Source organism: Lissotriton vulgaris, chromosome 12 (assembly GCF_964263255.1).
Source record: "Lissotriton vulgaris chromosome 12, aLisVul1.2, whole genome shotgun sequence".
Lineage (NCBI taxonomy): Eukaryota > Metazoa > Chordata > Amphibia > Caudata > Salamandridae > Lissotriton > Lissotriton vulgaris.
In genome coordinates, this window is record NC_141700.1 from 154,702,477 (window position 1) to 154,720,129 (window position 17,653).

General features: G+C 41.8%; 1 protein-coding gene across 1 annotated transcript in view; it reads left to right on the plus strand.

Annotated features, from left to right (window-relative positions):
• LOC147673730 (ras-related protein Rab-11A-like) overlaps nucleotides 1-15,627 on the plus strand; it is a 75,719-nt gene extending 60,092 nt beyond the window's left edge. Inside the window, exons 3-5 of the mRNA XM_086947653.1 lie at nucleotides 1,125-1,318; nucleotides 8,699-8,779; nucleotides 10,789-15,627. Of these exons, the coding sequence (XP_086803779.1) occupies nucleotides 1,125-1,318; nucleotides 8,699-8,779; nucleotides 10,789-10,928 (415 nt within the window). The 3' untranslated portion in view covers nucleotides 10,929-15,627. The remainder of the gene's footprint in view (nucleotides 1-1,124; nucleotides 1,319-8,698; nucleotides 8,780-10,788) is intronic.
• Nucleotides 15,628-17,653: the final 2,026 nt, after the last annotated feature.

The window sequence follows — 17,653 nt, forward strand, 5'->3', positions numbered from 1 at the left end:
TTTCATCCTTTCACCTAAGACCCAGTGGTATTCTTTCGGATTACTCTTCCTTGCACTTGTGGTAGGGATATGCATTAAAGTGTGGGTAATACTTGAGGTTTTCCTTTAATTGGACAGATGTTTGCACTTGGAAGGTACCTTTCTGTCTAAGGAAGGAGGGCGTTGCGAACCTGTGAGATCCGCACTTGCTGCTTGCACTTCTGTGCAAATTTTTGGGGGTGGAGGTGAAATAGTGTTGTGGGGTGGTGCTTTAGGCCTGGCTTGGAGGTAATACCTCTGGACCAGTCTAAAGCAAGACATTAGTGTCTGCAATAAAATGCTATAAATTCAATAAAGTGTGGTTTCGTACAATTACTTTAATAACTAAACATCAATTGGTAATGAGTGCCGGACTTGTACAATGCCTATGGGGCATACTTTTATGTTTGGCTACTGTTCAAGAGGTACAACTTTTTGATAGAATCTAGTCGTTTCCAGGTCAAGATCAGATTTATTTTGGAAGAAATAATGTGCAAAGGGCCACAAACAACCAGTCTAATAAAACATCCTAACTGGTTTTTGTGTTTTTCAAATAAGCCACTTTAGATGGATTTGGTCCAGAGTAAATGCACCAAATGCTGCAATAATCAGGGTTAAAGTAGACAAAAGATCACAGATGTGAATAAAGGGTGGCCTTTGGAGCGAAAGTTTCTGTGATTGGGAAGTTTACTTTAAAATTCAGCTACTAGAGGGTATTCGTTGGAAACTAACTTTAGTGTAGATTGAATCCTGTAGGGTAATGGTTTTCTGTTTAGTAAGTAATTTATGATTCGTAATCAGTAAAAAAAAAAAAAAATGTAGGAATAAGCAAGAGTACGTTTGGGTCGAATCTGGTCCATAGTGGAAAATACATAGATGATGGTGTTTACCCTAGAATAGTCGAACTGCCAATAAATTGTTGGTTATAGGATAGATTTGGCAGCTGTAAAAGTGTTTGGTTCAGTCAACAAATTAAGATGGATTGCTTGTTGTCCTTGTGCAGTCTATACTTCAGAGACATCACCCCTTGGGTACCAGAAGACTTGATGCAAGCAGATAAAGAAAAGTCAATTACTACTGTCGTTTTTACACCCTTTTTCTTGCAGATATTACCGGGGGGCTGTTGGTGCTCTCCTTGTGTATGACATTGCTAAGTACTTGACGTACGAGAATGCGGAACGCTGGCTGAAGGAGCTGCAGGACCATGCTGACGGCAACATAGTCATCATGCTTGTAGGCAATAAGAGCGACCTCCGGCACCTGCGGGCAGTGCCAACAGATGAAGCCAAGAGTTTTTCAGGTAACAAACTTTTAAGGGGAGGCAGAAGGTGCCATGCAGATACTTATTCATGAAATAACATTTTACATATGAATTACACATTTTAAAACAGCAGTAGTTTGTTTTAGGTTACTATGGTTGCATTTGTATAGTGAGTTTACGATACTAAGATTAACTTAGTTGGTATTTAAAAAGGATTAATAAATGTAATCTTCATTATTTATGATGGTATTTATAACTGTAAAATAATTTTACCAAAATACACTCCTTTTTCCAAAGTTTTCTATTTCTCATACATTTTAAAGGTGTGCGATTTTAGCTTCTGTGCGCCATGTCTGAAAAACGCATAGACCAATACTAAGTAAATAAATGCTCGGTGTGGAAAACCACTCCCTAGCAGCTGGTCGCACTTAACATCAAAACACAATGATTTTTCTTATAGTTTTCTTCAGTAGTTTTTCTGTATCTCCAATGCTTTTATTTTTTCAATAAATCACACTTTTATCCGTGATTAATCATCCTGTTTAATTGATTATAAAAATCATTCATCATCCATATCCATGGTTATGTATTGTTTTTCCACAATTGATTCAATAATCACTGCAAAGATGCGACCCAATGCATTTCGGGTTAAAATAGACCCTTCATCAGGGGTCTTCCAATTGTAATCTCTGGTGTATTGCATGCTAGTTTCTGCATTTTCCGTGCATGGTACACGAATGTCAAAAAGTAAAAGCATTGTAGATAAAAAAAAATAAACTACTGGAGAAAACTAGAAGAAAAACATCGTGTTTTGATGTTTAGTGCGACCAGTAGCTGGGGAGTCGTTTTCCACAAAGAGCATTCATTTACTTATTTAGAACTGTGTGCCTTTTATTTCAGCATAAATTACTCCATAGTTTCACGCGTTTAGAACACGGCACTCTCCCAAATGTTAAATATGGAACTCTTAGGAAAGCTAGTTCATTTTCTTTTTTTAGGGAACACTCAGTTTCCATCATATCCGCATTCAGAGATTGAGAAGGCGGTTTTGGACCTCGGCATCACATTTTCATGTGTTCGCTGTTTGACCCGAGCTTGGGTTCGAAAGAATTGGGGCTTGATATACAGGGGTGTACATGTTTATATTTACTCAAATGTAGATCTACACCCAAGTAGTGGGGGTTCTCCAACAGAACTTGAGTGTAAATAGTATTAGTAATTGTTCATCTGTTTGCGGTGATCGCCACCACTGTGGTAGCAATTTACCTATTGCAAAGTATAGGGAAAATGTAAGTTTGTTTAAAAATATTTTTTAACATATAAAATATAAAAATAATAAATGTACAAGGTTATTAACCTGGACCTAATAAAATATTACCGCACATTAAAATATCAAATGTGTAATAAAGAATAAAACAATGAATTTTATTAGTAAATATTACTTTTTAAATGATAAAAAAAATGGCCCACCGTGAAACATTTTTTTAAATTCAACTTGGTTAAAAGTTATGCATTTAATAATATAAATGTTTTAATCAAATTTAATTTTTAATTACATTTATTAAGTTTAAGTTTTTAAAAAATATACAAAAACCTATTTTGTTCATTTTTCATTACTAAATATATAATTTAAATATTGAAGTAATTTAACATGAATTCATATGGCTGTTATTTTAATTGTGTACCTGTATTGTTTGGGAGTATGCTGCCGTCCTAGTAGCCATCTGTGGTGCATGACTTACTCGAAAGCTGGGCTCGAGTATATTTATGCCTGTTTTGACTCTTTTAAGGTGGTGTAACTCTTGAAGTATATTTATTGACTTGTAACGGTCTCACTCTTTTGTCGGTGTGTTTGTATCAGCTTACCACTTCCAACCTCCTCTTTAATTACCCTTAAGCTCTCCCATTTTTTGAGTAATTATTCCTCTCACCATCCCCTTGCCGCCACCCCCGATTTACTACAGTGTACCATACTTGTATGTGCAGAGCTCACCATCGATGCGCTGGAGATCTCCTCATAGAAAAAAATAGGACCAGTGGAGGTCTTTAGTCTTAACTTGTAGTTGCATTTTGTTGTAGGGAGTAGTACTATTGCCATGATTTTATGTACTACAAATTCAGTTTGTAAATCATGTGCACTGTCTCCAGTCGACTCATATTTTCAATGTAGGATATCTAAGACTTTGATGTTGGGAAGTAACATGAAGGTAGAAAGTATGTTTTCCTGGGTTCTTTGACCTTGGAAATTTAACTTGACCGGCATGACCTTCTAAGATGTTGGAAAGGCATAAACTTACTGCAGTACACTCCTTCATGGCTAAGTAGCCCACAAACGAAGTTTCCATCATGGCATTGTCGCTGCCAAAGTCTACCAGTGCCCTCAGTGTATATTCTCATGGTTGTTTCAGCCTGTGCACAGACTAAAAAAGAATAGTCCCCAATATACTGTTAATAAGGGCACATGTTAATAAGGATTCACTGCAAAGGGGACTTCAGAGAGATGTAAGCAGTGTGAATGAGTCACATGCTCAAAGAGCTGAATAAATCTGTGCAAAGGTCATCAAGGTCTTCAGAAGCCTCTGTAAAGTGACACCGGGTCCTCATGAGCAAATGTTTTATTCGTTTACACATTCAGTGAAATTGCTCTCCCTCCCTCGCAGCTCCACCATTAAGGGAGGCCTTCCCCCAGCCCCTGCACTCTCGAGTGTTTGTTTGAGACCATCCTCCACCCGCAGGTTTCACCTGCGCTTCATCCCTGGTGGTCTAGTGGACCCCTGTCTCCATTCTCTCGCTCCGCTTTTTCTTTTCTTTTTCACTTGTTTTTTTCCCTCACTTCTATCCCCCCCCTTCACTCTCCTTCTGGGTCTTTTCTCCATTTCTGTCGTTTTCCCCTCATTTCAAGCTCCTCCCTTCTCACCTTCTGTCTCTTTCCTCCTTTTTTCACTCATTTACCCTCATCTCAATCATTCCACTTTTACTCTTCTTCTGTGTCCTGTCTTTCCTCAACTCTTTCTTGCACTTTTGCTGCCTTATTTGCACTTTTCTCTCTTTTTGCTTTTTTCCTTTTGCCTTTGTTCAGCCTGTTTTTCCCCGCTGCTGATGCCCCCACGGCCCTCCCCCCTGCCCATGCCTCCTTCCCCCCCCCCCCAAACCCCCCCCCCCCAGCAAGACCAGTGCAACCATCCCAATCCAGCTCCCCTACCTGCTTCCACATCCCAGCTGTCCAGCCCTCCCCGACCCCTACTTAATGGCGGGCGCGGCAAAGGCGAGCCCGCCTGCACCTGGCTGCGACCAGCACCAGGAATCCTTGGATTTCTGCACCGCCAACGCTATGACCCAGTGGCACTCCACGCTCCCAACCCAGGCCGCAACAACAACTGCAAGCTAGCATCAAAAGCCGATACCCACGGACCCTTCAGCCGTCACCGCTGCCGGCACACCTGCAGCCCTGCCAAGACCACTGACCCAGCGCAACCCGCCCGCAAGAATACAACCGAACCGAAGACCCTGCAGTGCATCCTCCTCAACATTCGATCCCTCCACAAACACGCCACCGAAATCTGAGACCTTGTCGACAGCACCACGCCCGACGTAGCATTCTTTACCGAAACCTGGACCAACACCACCTCAGAACCCGACCTCACCATCGCCATTCCCCAAGGATATAAGATCTCTAGGAAGGACCTCCCCACCCGCCCGAGAGGAGGAATCGCCATCGTCCACAAATCCCCCCTCCGCCTGAACACACTTCCCGACGGGCCCACAGACCCGATGGAACATCTTCAATTCAAGATACTAGCCAGCCCTACCTTCACCCTCCGAGGAACCCTCCTCTACCGACTCCCTGGACCCCATGGGCTTTTCGCCAACTCCGTCACGGGCATCATCTGCCCCTCATGCCATCACGTCCACTAACTACACCCTACTGGGAGACCTCAACTTCCACCTCGACAACCAACTGGACCCCAGTACCACATCCCTCCTGGACAACCTCCACAACATTGGACTCCGCCAGATCGTGACTGAACCCACACACTCAGCAGAACAAACCCTCGACCCCCTCTTCACAACAGGAAACTCAATCACCTTCAGCCACACCACCGAACGCCCATGGACTGACCATCGATGTGTCCACTTCACCTTCAGAACACCCACCATCCACACACCAGCACCTGCTCCCATGAAGAAACTGGACCAGAATCTCAGAGGACCAGCTAACCTCCTCACTCAGCAACACGACCCCAACACCGCAGCTCGAACCCTGTACAGATGGATCTCTGACAGCGCCAACACTATAGTCCCCTCAAGAAAAACGCCCACGCCAAGAAAGCTAGATGGTTCACCACCGAACTTTGAGAGTCCAGACGCACTTGCCGGCGCCTCAAAGGCCTGGATGAACACCAAATCCACAGAAGCCCACAACAACTTCAGAGCCGCCACCAACGCCCACCACCAACTCATCAGAAAATCAAGGAAAAAAGCGATTGAAAACCGAATCCCCACTCATGCACACAAAGGCAAAGAACTCTTCAACATCAAGGAGTTCGCCCAACCCACCAGTGAGTCCACCAACATCCCTCTCAAGGCCTCTGTGACAAACTCAGCACCTTTTTCCACCACAAAATCAAGAGCATCTATGACAACTTTGAATAAGACAACCAACACACTGAACCCTCACCAACCACCCGACACCCTGAAGCCAGCGATCAACAACTGGACAGCCCTCACCACCGAAGACGCACTGAAGTCGAAGTCAATCCACTCCGGGGCCCCCACGGACCCCAGCACCCTCCACATTTTCAACAGAGCCGCCAACACCTTCGCACCCATGCTGTGCCACAACATCAACTGCTCTCTGGCAACCGCCTCGTTCCCTGATGACTGGAAACACGCTGAGATTAACCCCTCCTCAAGAAACCCTTGGCGGACCCCACCATCCTCAAACCACAGACCCCTCTCCCTGATCCTATTCCGAGCGAAAGTCCTCGAGAGCCATCAACAGCCAACTCTCCACATTCATCGAAAGCACAACATCCTCAACTACTCCCAATCCGGCTTCAGAAAAAAACACATTGCGGAAACAGCCCTGCTCGCCACAACAGATGACATCCGTACCTTACTGGACAAAGGAGAAACAGCAGCCCTCATCCTCCTCGACCTCTTAGCGGCGTTCAACACAGTCTCTCATCGCACCCTAATACGCGGACTCCACGACGCAGGGATCCAAGACCAGTCCCTCGACTGGATCTGCTCCTTCCTCTCCGGCAGAGGGTCAGACTCCCCCTCCCCCCCCCCCCCTCTCCTTTCCTCTCGGACCCTACACATACCACCTGCAGAGTCCGCCAGGGGTCCTCCCTCAGCCCTACGCTCACCCCCATCGTCTGAACCTACGGACTCAACATTGTGTCATATGCAGACGACACCCAACTCATCCTCTCTCTATCTAATGAACCAAGTACCGCCAGACACCACTTTCGAGAAGGCATGGAAGCCGTCGCCAAATGGATGAAAAACAGCTGCCTACAACTAAACGCCAACAAAACTGAAGTGCTCATCATGGGCCCATCATGGGCCCAAACCCTGACTCCGGGAATGACATCTGGTGGCCCCTCGGCAGCCTGCCCATCCCTACGGACCACGCACGCAACCTGGGAATCCTCCTGGACTCAGTTGATCTGGCGGTCCATTTTGAGCTCGGTCTTGTCCTCCTGCTTCCACACCCTCCGTCTCCTATGTAAGACCTTCAAATGGATCCCCATCGAACACAGAAAGACAGTCACTTATACCCTGGTTACCAGCAGGCTCGATTACAGCAACACACTCTATGCTGGAATAAACAAAAACCTCACCCGCAAGCTACAGAACATCCGAACCGCCGCCGCAAGACTGGTCCTCAACCTGCCAAGACACTGCCACATCTCCCAGCACCTGCACACACCCCACTGGCTCCTCATCGAAACTAGAGTCACCTTCAAGATGCTAACCCACGCTCACAAGGCCCTCCACGACACCAGATCGGCATACCTTAACAGCCGACTCAAATTCCATGCACCCCAAAGGACCGTACGATCAGCCAAGCTCTCCTATGCCATGGTCCCCTGCACCAGAAAGACCAGATCGAGAGGCGATCTCCTGCCGCGCGGCCAGAGCCTGGAACGACCTTCCGCTCCACCTCAAACAGATAACATTGCTCCCCATCTAAGCAAGATACTTCTAAACCTGGCTCTTCGACAGACCCCCGCCTTGCTGGACTGCACCTACGACCATGCTCCCCCCCCCCCCCCCGTGCCTTGAGACCCTTACGCATGATTAGCCACGCTTAACAAACACCCTTTAGATTGATTGACTGATCAAAGTCTGGCTGGCATCCTACATCTTCGAAACATGGCTCAGATAGACATTGAAAAAAGACAGATAACCAACACCCCCCCCCCCCCCCCCCTCCCTCTTCAGCGCAAAGTTGGGCCATGATGGCAGTTATGAATTCTGCCACCAGTGCAATGCGGTATAATCCTACGAAGTAGATCTTGTGCCATTTGTTAACACTTGTGTGCTTGATCTTTGATGCAACTCATCTCTCCATAGAAGTTTGACTGTTCCCTGAGGAGTGTCTGGTAGACCTTGTTTGAACAATTTTGTTTAAGAGCATGAATCGTCATCCAAATCATATTTTTAACCCTGTGACTTTCTTGTTGTAGACCTGCGCAAAATGACTCCTTAGAACCTCTGTTTTGAGAACCGAGAGTCTGCTTCCAGAATGCTATATTGTACCCTATTATGTCAACAATAGTTGCAATACAACACACCAGTCAGGTTCTTTGTGAGGTGTGCTGACTCCAAATCTTCATTACTCCATGGATGGTTTCATGTCTCTGGAAGTGGTGCATGTTTAAGGTCACCAACTCCACAAGCCCCCCCCCTCTCTCGAACAGATAGGGCAGCACCTGTGGCGTGTATGCTCTGGTCTGTTGTGTATAATTTGCTATGTGGTATACATTGTTTGAGCATTGTTCCAATGATAGAATCTCAAAGTCTGTTAGCTATTTCTTTATACTACAGAACATTTTGGCTAGGATTTTTATTTTTGTGGTTTAGCTGTAGGTGCAAGTTACTCACAGCAACTCTAAAATTGCTGGTCCTTAGTCGCCTTGCTCCAGTTGATTGGCTTGCCAACCACATTCATTGTTTTGATCACAGCCTGAACTGACTATGAAGGGAATGTGCAAAGAAGCTGCCAGACATTCAGTGGCTTGAGACCCACTAGCACATATGAAAGTGGGCTTTGAAAACTAACTGTTTTTATACTGAATGAAAACGAACAGATTCTTCATTGTGTCACTTCTGATGTATTAGTTTTTTACCTGAAGGTTTGTAACTTTTGTATCAAACATTCACCTTTTACCCTTCTTTTTTATATAGAAAAGAATGGCCTTTCTTTTATGGAAACATCTGCGCTGGACTCGACAAACGTAGAAACTGCATTCCACAATGTCCTTGCAGGTAAGTCTTTGGGAGCAACAAAAAAAACCATTGGCCATCATTTGTTGTCTTTGAAAAGTCTTCCCTTCTTCCCTTCTTCCCCAATTACTAGACCATTCGGCTCTGAACAGCTTTTGTAAATCTTAAATCTTGAAGTTTAAAATTCCCTCCGAGATCATGGGCCTTTTATTCATTAATATAGGAGACCCTTATGTCAAAGGAATGTGCTGATAATCTCTTGTGGTAGAGGCCGCTATATAAAATCTATGTATGTATTTATGTATGTGTATATATACACAAATGTTCTGCCTGAGCTTGTAGATGGATATTACCGAAATGATTAAGTAAAATACATGTAATACTTTCAGTTTATTGATACTGAAGAGCAGATTACATCTATAGAAAAATGTTAGTCTTCATAGAAATAGTGCATTTAACTATAATGGCTATAAATTGCCTGAGCAATCCTTTAAATGCAGATTTTTTTTTTTGGCCTGTGATATTGGTCTTTTCCCATGATTTATCAGTTACATTCGCTTTAATCTCTAGACGAGTAAATCACATTTCTAGAGTAGCTATTTTACAGATTTTTTTTAAAGTCTTTAATGTAAACCCATTTAAGATCCTTTTTATTTCAATTTTTTTTTTTTTAGAAATCCTCATCGCTTTTTGGATTCACTGTCTTAGAGGTGCACTAATGCCAGCACTTCCAGAAATGTGCCTGAAGATTGTGTCTAACTGCTTCCTTTTGCAGATATTTTGACTTTTTTGTTGTAATACCAGTCCCCAAAAGGGAGGAGCTATCGCAGAGCTTTCCACGAGCAAGTGTTTGTAGTTTACAGCAATACATTTGCATTTCCCACAGTTATAACATAGCTGCTTCTGCTGCAGTGTTAAATCTCTTGAATTAAATCCAGTACTGATGGTGCACCTTTACAAGATATAGCTAAGCAAAAATTAGAAGTATTGCAGTTTTGTATTAAATATTTACAGTCCTTTCCAGTAATACTTTGTTTTTTGAATTGCCAACTTATCATGAACTCACATCTTCTAATATATTATTACAAACATTGGGGGCAGCGATTGGGCTTTGGGATGACAAAGCAGATTAACTTTCTCCAAATCCCGTTACTTGATACTGTAACATGTCTCTCTATTAAGCTTCTACTGCTCACTGGCTGTGGGAATAGTGGAAATGTAGATTGGGCACCTCCCCAAAAATGACCTAGTTGCTCATAAATTTGCTCTCTTAATGGGATTACCTTTGACTTCACTACAATGGTGCAGACAGGCACCCTGTTTCCTCTTCTCCTCACCACTGGAAAGGTGAGGACAAATTCCATAGTTCCACCCAAAGTACTGGAAGCATGGGTCTTGTGAGATACATTCCATCCTGTAGTGCCTTGACATAATTTTCTCAATGGATTTGGGAACAATGGTAGGGGAAAACGCATCCTGCTTTTTTCTTTATCTAAGGACTCCGAGGAGTATCCACTGTACCTCGTTACTGTAAGATTTACCATTCATCCCCTCTCTTCCAAAAACACATCAGAAGAAGAACTGAGTTTGCCTTATGGTTATTGCTCTTACGTGTTGCCATTGGAACATCACACTGCATGGAAGAGTTACTTATTTATAATATGTTCTGAAAAAATATGTTCCTGAAAAAATAAGTGCTTTAAGAGACACTCGCAAATCAGTGGCTTTTGCTTCCAGTGGCCAGGTTGAGCTTGTTCTGTCATGTCCACTGTAATGGGTAAAGCCCTTCATTTATTAATAACTTCATGTTTTGCTGGGTACATGTCCCAAAAACATTCTGCCTTTGTATATGGTGTGCAAGATTATTTTGAACTTATTTGCAATCCATTGTATTCACTTATCTTGTCAATAAGATAAAATGTTGGCCACCTCCACAAGTATCCCAATTCAATAATAAGATCTGAACTCTCCTTTTATGTATATTGTAGTGGCATTGCAGTTTCTTGTACAGTACATATATGTAACTTTTCTCTACTTCTCATCTTCATCAGAAATATATCGGATTGTCTCACAGAGGCAAATGTCAGGACAGCAAGACACAGAGTTCGGGCCTAGCTCCACAATTGAACCAATCAAGGTCTTACCAACTCGTCAGGAAACTAAAAACACTCAATGCTGCCAGAACATCTGAATCAGCAGAGCAAAATCTGGAGAAATGTGCGATCTGCAGCAGCAGGCAGCACCACAACAAGGTCAAGAAGATTGAAGCATCTATAAGGACACTGTAAAAGTGTATCTCTCTACTCCACAAATAATACTTATTTTTATTAACTCTCATCCTGCATATTTTTTTAAAGCCGGAGCAAAATAAATGTCTGGGTTGTTGCACGGTTTAGCATTGACTTTTCCTGATGTTTGTGTTTGCAGAACACAGTTCTCCAAAATGAAGAACACAGTTTTACTTTGTCTAAATTGTGATTGGTTCATGAAATGGGCACTACTCCTGGGTCATGCCAATCCAATTTTCAGTCAGATTGGAATATACTGTTGCTAGTGTCTGCCGTGTAAAGACCTGCAGATGCATAAACTCACTTTTCGTTTTGTAGTTTTCATCTGGAATTCAAAATAAAACCAGTGCAGCAGAAGGTTGTATTCTATTGTAAAGGTGCTACTTGTATTTTGCCTTTGGTGGATTTCTGTAAACTAATGCCCTATTACAGCTTGGCTGTCCTTTCTTGTTTGAATTTGCTCTTTTTAGCAGCAGTGGTGTCTGCATCTCCATTCTCCCACTGGGATCCTCTTTGGATCCTTTGAGAGAGGCCACACAAGAAAGTACGGACTGGATGTTATTGCATCTTCTTCATGGGCACAGTTCATAACTGAGTGATTCAAGCTCTTCTAACAAACTCTGTGTATGCTGTCAGTTTAAATGCCTTAACATGTAGGGGTTGGAGTGGCCTAAAAAACACAGAATTTCTGATAGGCCAAAACCTCTTCAAGCCTTGAAGGACTCAGGTAGTGGCTGCAACAGTCTAGAGAAAGTGCATCATGCAACTTACTCCGTGTTTCCTCTTGACTTTTTAGAAAATTGCGTCAGTTCAGAGTTTTGATTTTTTTTTTTTTTTTTTTTTATTGACCAGTTCACGTTTTGCTGCTATGAAATATGTCTTATGGCCTTCACTTTAGTAACACATTGAGTGCAGCGTAGTTTGGGGAATTTCATTGTTTTGCCCACTTCTAACCAGACTTGTCTGAGTGATTTGTTTTGTAACACCTTTTTTTAAGACCTTTTGCTTGGTGCAAGGTTTTTACATTTTGCACTCACTCCTGTTCCATCGTGTGTGGGAATTAATATGGAAGGTTTCTGTACAGTATAATGAATGCTTTGAATATGTGGTTTGGGGTAGAGATGTAATTGACTGGACCAGCCCAATGTTCTTGTGTGGAAAATACTGCGTATGTTTGTTTGGAGAAGAGTCTCCCACTTTCTAGGGAAGATTTAGTCATTCTTATTAGTTTGCAAGTGAACTGCTACAGAATCGGTAGTGGTTTTCTTCAAAATTTTCAGGAGCATAGAGGGGTAGCCTTTTCGGATCATCCTGTGATCTTCAGTTTTATACCAACCAGCTTTCAAGTTTGTAAGCAGGGTTTTTTTAAATGTATTTTTGCTCACAGATGTTCCATTTTGAAAAAGCTGTTGTAGCAGTATTGAGTTGTTTCAGAAGCTAATACATAACGCTTTATAGGATTCTCTGCTCGCATTCACGCTGTCATTAATGTCTCTGCTTACCATCATGTTTGTGAGAGTGGAGTGGAGTTTTTCTTATTTCAATTAAATTAAACCCTTCCTGATTTGGGGGTAAGGTAGGGATGGTTGGAGCAGAGACAGAGGCTGCTGAGGGCACTTTGCTCAGTTTGTTACCCATGCATCTGATTCTTCTGTCTGTGAAAGCCGTTGTTGCCCAGTAAATGCAACTTGAATTATGCAGCTGTCATGTGGCTAACATTTAAAAGGTGGGATGATTGCTTGGTACCTCTTTTGGTGCCTAGTGCTAACACACAAGACAGTACAAACATAGCAAATATGTCACAAAGTAGACATGAATGTTAAGTGTGCAGGAATTAAAATTCCTTCGGCAGCCGTCAATAGGTAGATGTAATCACTAGTAGATCAGCAATAACCGTGACCCTTACTGGCTTAAGTGTTGGAAAAGGCATTCAAGAACACAACCCGGTCATTTTCAAAATATACTTTTTAGCATACAATTCCTAATAATGAGCCCATCAAGTTCGCAAAGTTCTAATTCCCAGAGTGATGGATAGCCAAGATAGATTTTTTAAACTAATGGTAGTCTCACTATTGCCTAAATGCCTTACTAGCCAGTTTGATGAAATTGCTGATTTGAGTTTAGATCTTTTGAAAAGCAAAATGGTCTGAAGCTGCTCTAGGATTGTTTTTTTTTTTTTTTCCTCGGGTGGAAAGTGATCTGGATTGGTGGAGCTTCGCATTTCATGAGTTTTTTGGCGCATTGCTGTGAGGATTGAAAAATATATTAGAGAAACTGTCCTCTATTATTGTTGTGTTTTTTAGTGGAGCATTCTTGAATCTTTCAGTTTGTTTCAGTGGACTCTTTCTTGGCACTGGATTTATTTAATCAGGAATCTCTATCACAGTTGTGATCAAGCTTGAATCTAGTTTTTGTGTATGGACAAAGGACTTGAGGAATTGTGTACCTGTGAACACACATGAGGTCATAGTGTAATCGGAAGTTTCTTTTTCCATCTCTTCCCCCCTTACTCCCATATCCCCCCGGGTTTTCCTCTGTGTGACTCAATTTCTGAAAAGGGGTCAGTTGTAGGATATTGCGATTGCTTATACAAACTCCATGGTTCCCTTGAAATTCTTACTTTGCTCCACAGCTCTCACAATTGCTGAACATCTTCAAAGAATTGGGCCCAGTAGACTAATCAAGTTCTCAGTGAGTTGGACATTGCTGATCACTGCACTTGAGTACAGTAGGAATATAGTTCAGATTTACAAAAAAAGGTGCTTTGTTTTGGAGACAGCTTAGTGGTTGTACAGTTTTGTGGATTTATTTTTGCAGATGTCTTGCTATTGTAAGATGGTGTTATCCATACAAATATTGACAAAGCTGGGTTTGTTTTGAGAGCATTGTTATAGCTTAACTCCGGATGTGTTTGGTATGGCCAGTATAATTGTTCTGCTTGTGTTTAGTACACTTTTTTGAAACTCAACAGTTATCATGTATACTGAACCTATTCACTGAGTTTTATCTCTGATTTTATGCAACTGCAGGCAGGTGATAATAATTTAGGTAAATTATACACCCACAAAGTCATTAGTGTCTCATTTAGAATTTCTCTTGAATGGGATTTAATTTTCACTTTGAAGTAGAAAACGCCAATTGAATTATCTTTATCCTTGCCTTGCACTATCCATTTACATTTTTTTTCAATGAAACCTTTCAGTATTTTATGAAACATGCATTGTGTTTATTTCTTGAATTTAAACCCAGGATGCTGACACTGCTTAAGTTTGAATTGTAGTCTTCCCGAAACTTTTTCATGTTCGGTAGGTGAAAATTGTCATAGTGAAATTGAGCAACTCCATTGGACATAGTTTTCGCTAAAAACTGTCACCGTTTTCACTCGGTTTGATGAATTCAAAGTAGTTTGCAGTTGCTCATGAGGAGTAAATTAATTGAGGAGTAAATTTATAGAGTTCCGTTCTGCTTAGTTACTTCCCTGTTACTATGACTGTGTACTCTCACTGATAGATGCTTACTCTCTGGTAATAAAGTATGAAACCATTTTATTTTCACTCTTGAAATCATTCAACTGCTAATCACTTTTTTCTGGTCCCTTTCTTTGATCAAGCCTACATTGTCCTGGCCCTGTCTTTCATTGTTTAAGATGGTAATTGATTTCATTACTAACTCTAGCCGTGCAGTCTAACCAACCTATAACTTTAGGCTGTGGCTAATGATCATCTAGTGCAGGTTTGCTCAGGATTTTGTGTTGGACCACTAGTAGCTCATGCAGTTTAAGAGGATGACGTTCAGAAGAGGGTGGAGTACATGTTCCCATCTTCGACAGTGTATTGTCCATTTATCTTTCAAAAGTCTTTGATTATTGGACAGGAGTCTAGAAAAAGTAGATACTGTTGACAATGTATGCGCAGTAAAGCCTTGGATTGAAGAAACCCTACACATGATCTGCCCGGAGGTGATGTTTGAAATTCTGCTTCTAGGTTTCTAGATTAGAGCAATAATTAACTGAAGATGGTCATGACGTGGTATTTTTTTGGGGGGGGGGGGGGTCCTTTCTTTACTCATTTCAGTTGGAGAGTTCCCTTACTCTGTGGCTGTTCGAATGAAGCAACATGAACGTGAGCAAAGGTTTTTTTTCCCCCCTTCTTCTTGAGTAGGCAGGATTTAGATGTAGCTTCCTCCTGAATTTCCAGAAGCAAGTCACGTCTGTCTAGAGAAAGCCACACCTATTTATAGAAAGATTTGGTACCTGACCCTTGAAGACAGAAACAAATGGAGAAACTGTTCAGGAAAAACAAATGTTTTATGTATATTGTACGATCAACAATAAATTGGCCATGTAGACCATGGTGAACAAAGCATTCCTATCAAACTTGTTTTTGTTGTTGCAGATACTCGCTGTGTGCCTGGGGAATGGGGTGGGGTACGTGTTTAATGCCATCTTATGTAAATACTGAATAAACCACTCCTAAACTGTAACCTGTGAATAACCAAGGGGATCTATCCCACATTGTCTTGAGAGGGAATGCCTTCTCTAAAATGATCCCCTACTTTTTCTGAAATAAATATATTTGAATAAAATATTATACATTATTAAAATACTTGTAGTTTTTTCTTTTTTTCCCCAGTCCCTAGAGAAGAGGTTGCACGTACTTGAAATTTGCATATGTAATCATTTCGTCCGAAAGATGATAAACTAGCAAGTCACTGTAAACTGTTCTTCCCATGGTAAGCATTTTCCTGGATCTGTACTCTGGGGTGGACTGACCAGCGAGTGGCCTAACATTGGAATTGTACAAGCATCCTGCAAGCGAAACTGGTACAGCACGGCGGCCCCAAGGTAAAGGTTTCTTCTTCATGCGCAGCAACAGCGCACTGGTATTTTTCAAGGATCCTAACTCTACCGGTCAACCCAATAGAAAGCAAGAATACGTACAAACAACTTACTGATGAAGTCTCCTCTTTGTCTCATCTTATCAGTGTTTAAGACCTTTGTTTGTTGTAGAGGTAGTAGTTTATGAAGAAAGGTTGGAGAAAACAACACTTCACAGCTCTGTGGATGTCCCCAGTAGGTCTGAGCCTCAAGAAGGCAAATGCTTAACCTTATTCTATGGGCTATGATGTTGAACAACTTTATGATCCGCTTATATTGTAATATTTTGCATTGAAGGCCGTTCCTTACCCAAGGGGCTATGACCATGATGAAGAGTTTAGTGTGAAACCATGGGTAATCGGCACATAGTTGGTCCAAGCCTAATACTGCACAGAGGAGCTAAACAAATATGTAATGCAATTCGCTCAGTTTTGTGGTTTAGATTGATTCATTTCCATCTATCACTTATGTGATGTCTTATGGCCTCAATCTGAGCTGCCTTTTTTTACGTATGGTAAATACCACACCTGGTAAATCTTGATATTACAAAGTGCGTATCTTTTATAAAGTGTGCCATTTCCGCAAGGCAGAATAGGGCAAACCCAATAATACCACACATTTTGCCCTATTCTTAACAGCAAACACAATATTAGTTTTCCCATGCTCCTATTTCGTTGGATAACACATTGCAAAATATGTGAAGGGGAGACACTGCTTATTCATGTTCAAAACAGGATTTTTAAGGCTTTTTGAACGAGGCTGTAGGAGAACCGTTGACGACCACATTTCACAATCTTAGGGAAGAAGTTCACGTGGTTGTCCATACAGTTTGAAAGTTTTCCAGACTTCGAGAAGGGGCCTCGGAAAGTGTGCACAAAGTAAATGTGTACTGAAACACACCTAGCATAAGTGCATTTATTATAATTGCACATTGTATCGTCTGGTGAACTTGAGTGCATTAATTGCACTGGTGAAATTATATTTATATAGATCTCGGACAATGTAAATATTATGCATTTGTACACATGGATATATGTATGTGGGTTTATGCCTTTTGAACAGAAATCTACTCCAGTTCAATATGTATATTTACAGCTTGCCTTCCCAGTCCTTTCTGGCTGTATAGACTCTGAAACATCCTTCCCAAGTCATTTTCTTTTTCTTTTGGGATTTTTATATAGCACAAACTAGACCCGAAGGTATCAGTGCTTTACATGAGCACAGTTTAATTACAAATTAACACATTCAGCTGAGACTAGAACCAGATTACCTAGCTCCGAGGTTGACCACTCTAGCAGTTAGGCCACATCCTCTCTCCCCTTGTCCTATCCAGTTCTTCCATCTAACACTTACATTTACCACTCCCAATCAAATATCTCATCTTCCTTTACCTAATGCACCTCAAGATCAAGTGAGAGCACAAACCTATACAACTAATCCTACAAGGGAAAACGTATCGCATGTTACTTATGTACTATCTATTTACATCTAATCTTGGGTCCAGAATAGCATGCTTCCCCGCATAGCTCTTCAATGCCTTGCCGGGGTAGTAAGTGCCACATAAGTACAATTTATCTTGAGTTCGGGTCACTACTCCTAAGCATGTATTAAAGGGAAGATATGTGAGAGAGAGAACACATACTCTGTACATTAATGTGTGATTGTGCCTGTTTGAAAGTGTGGTTTCCTGTGGGTAATGTTGAAAGAGTTTTGGTCTCCTGCTGGAAGAGTGTTGGAAAGCATTAATGTATC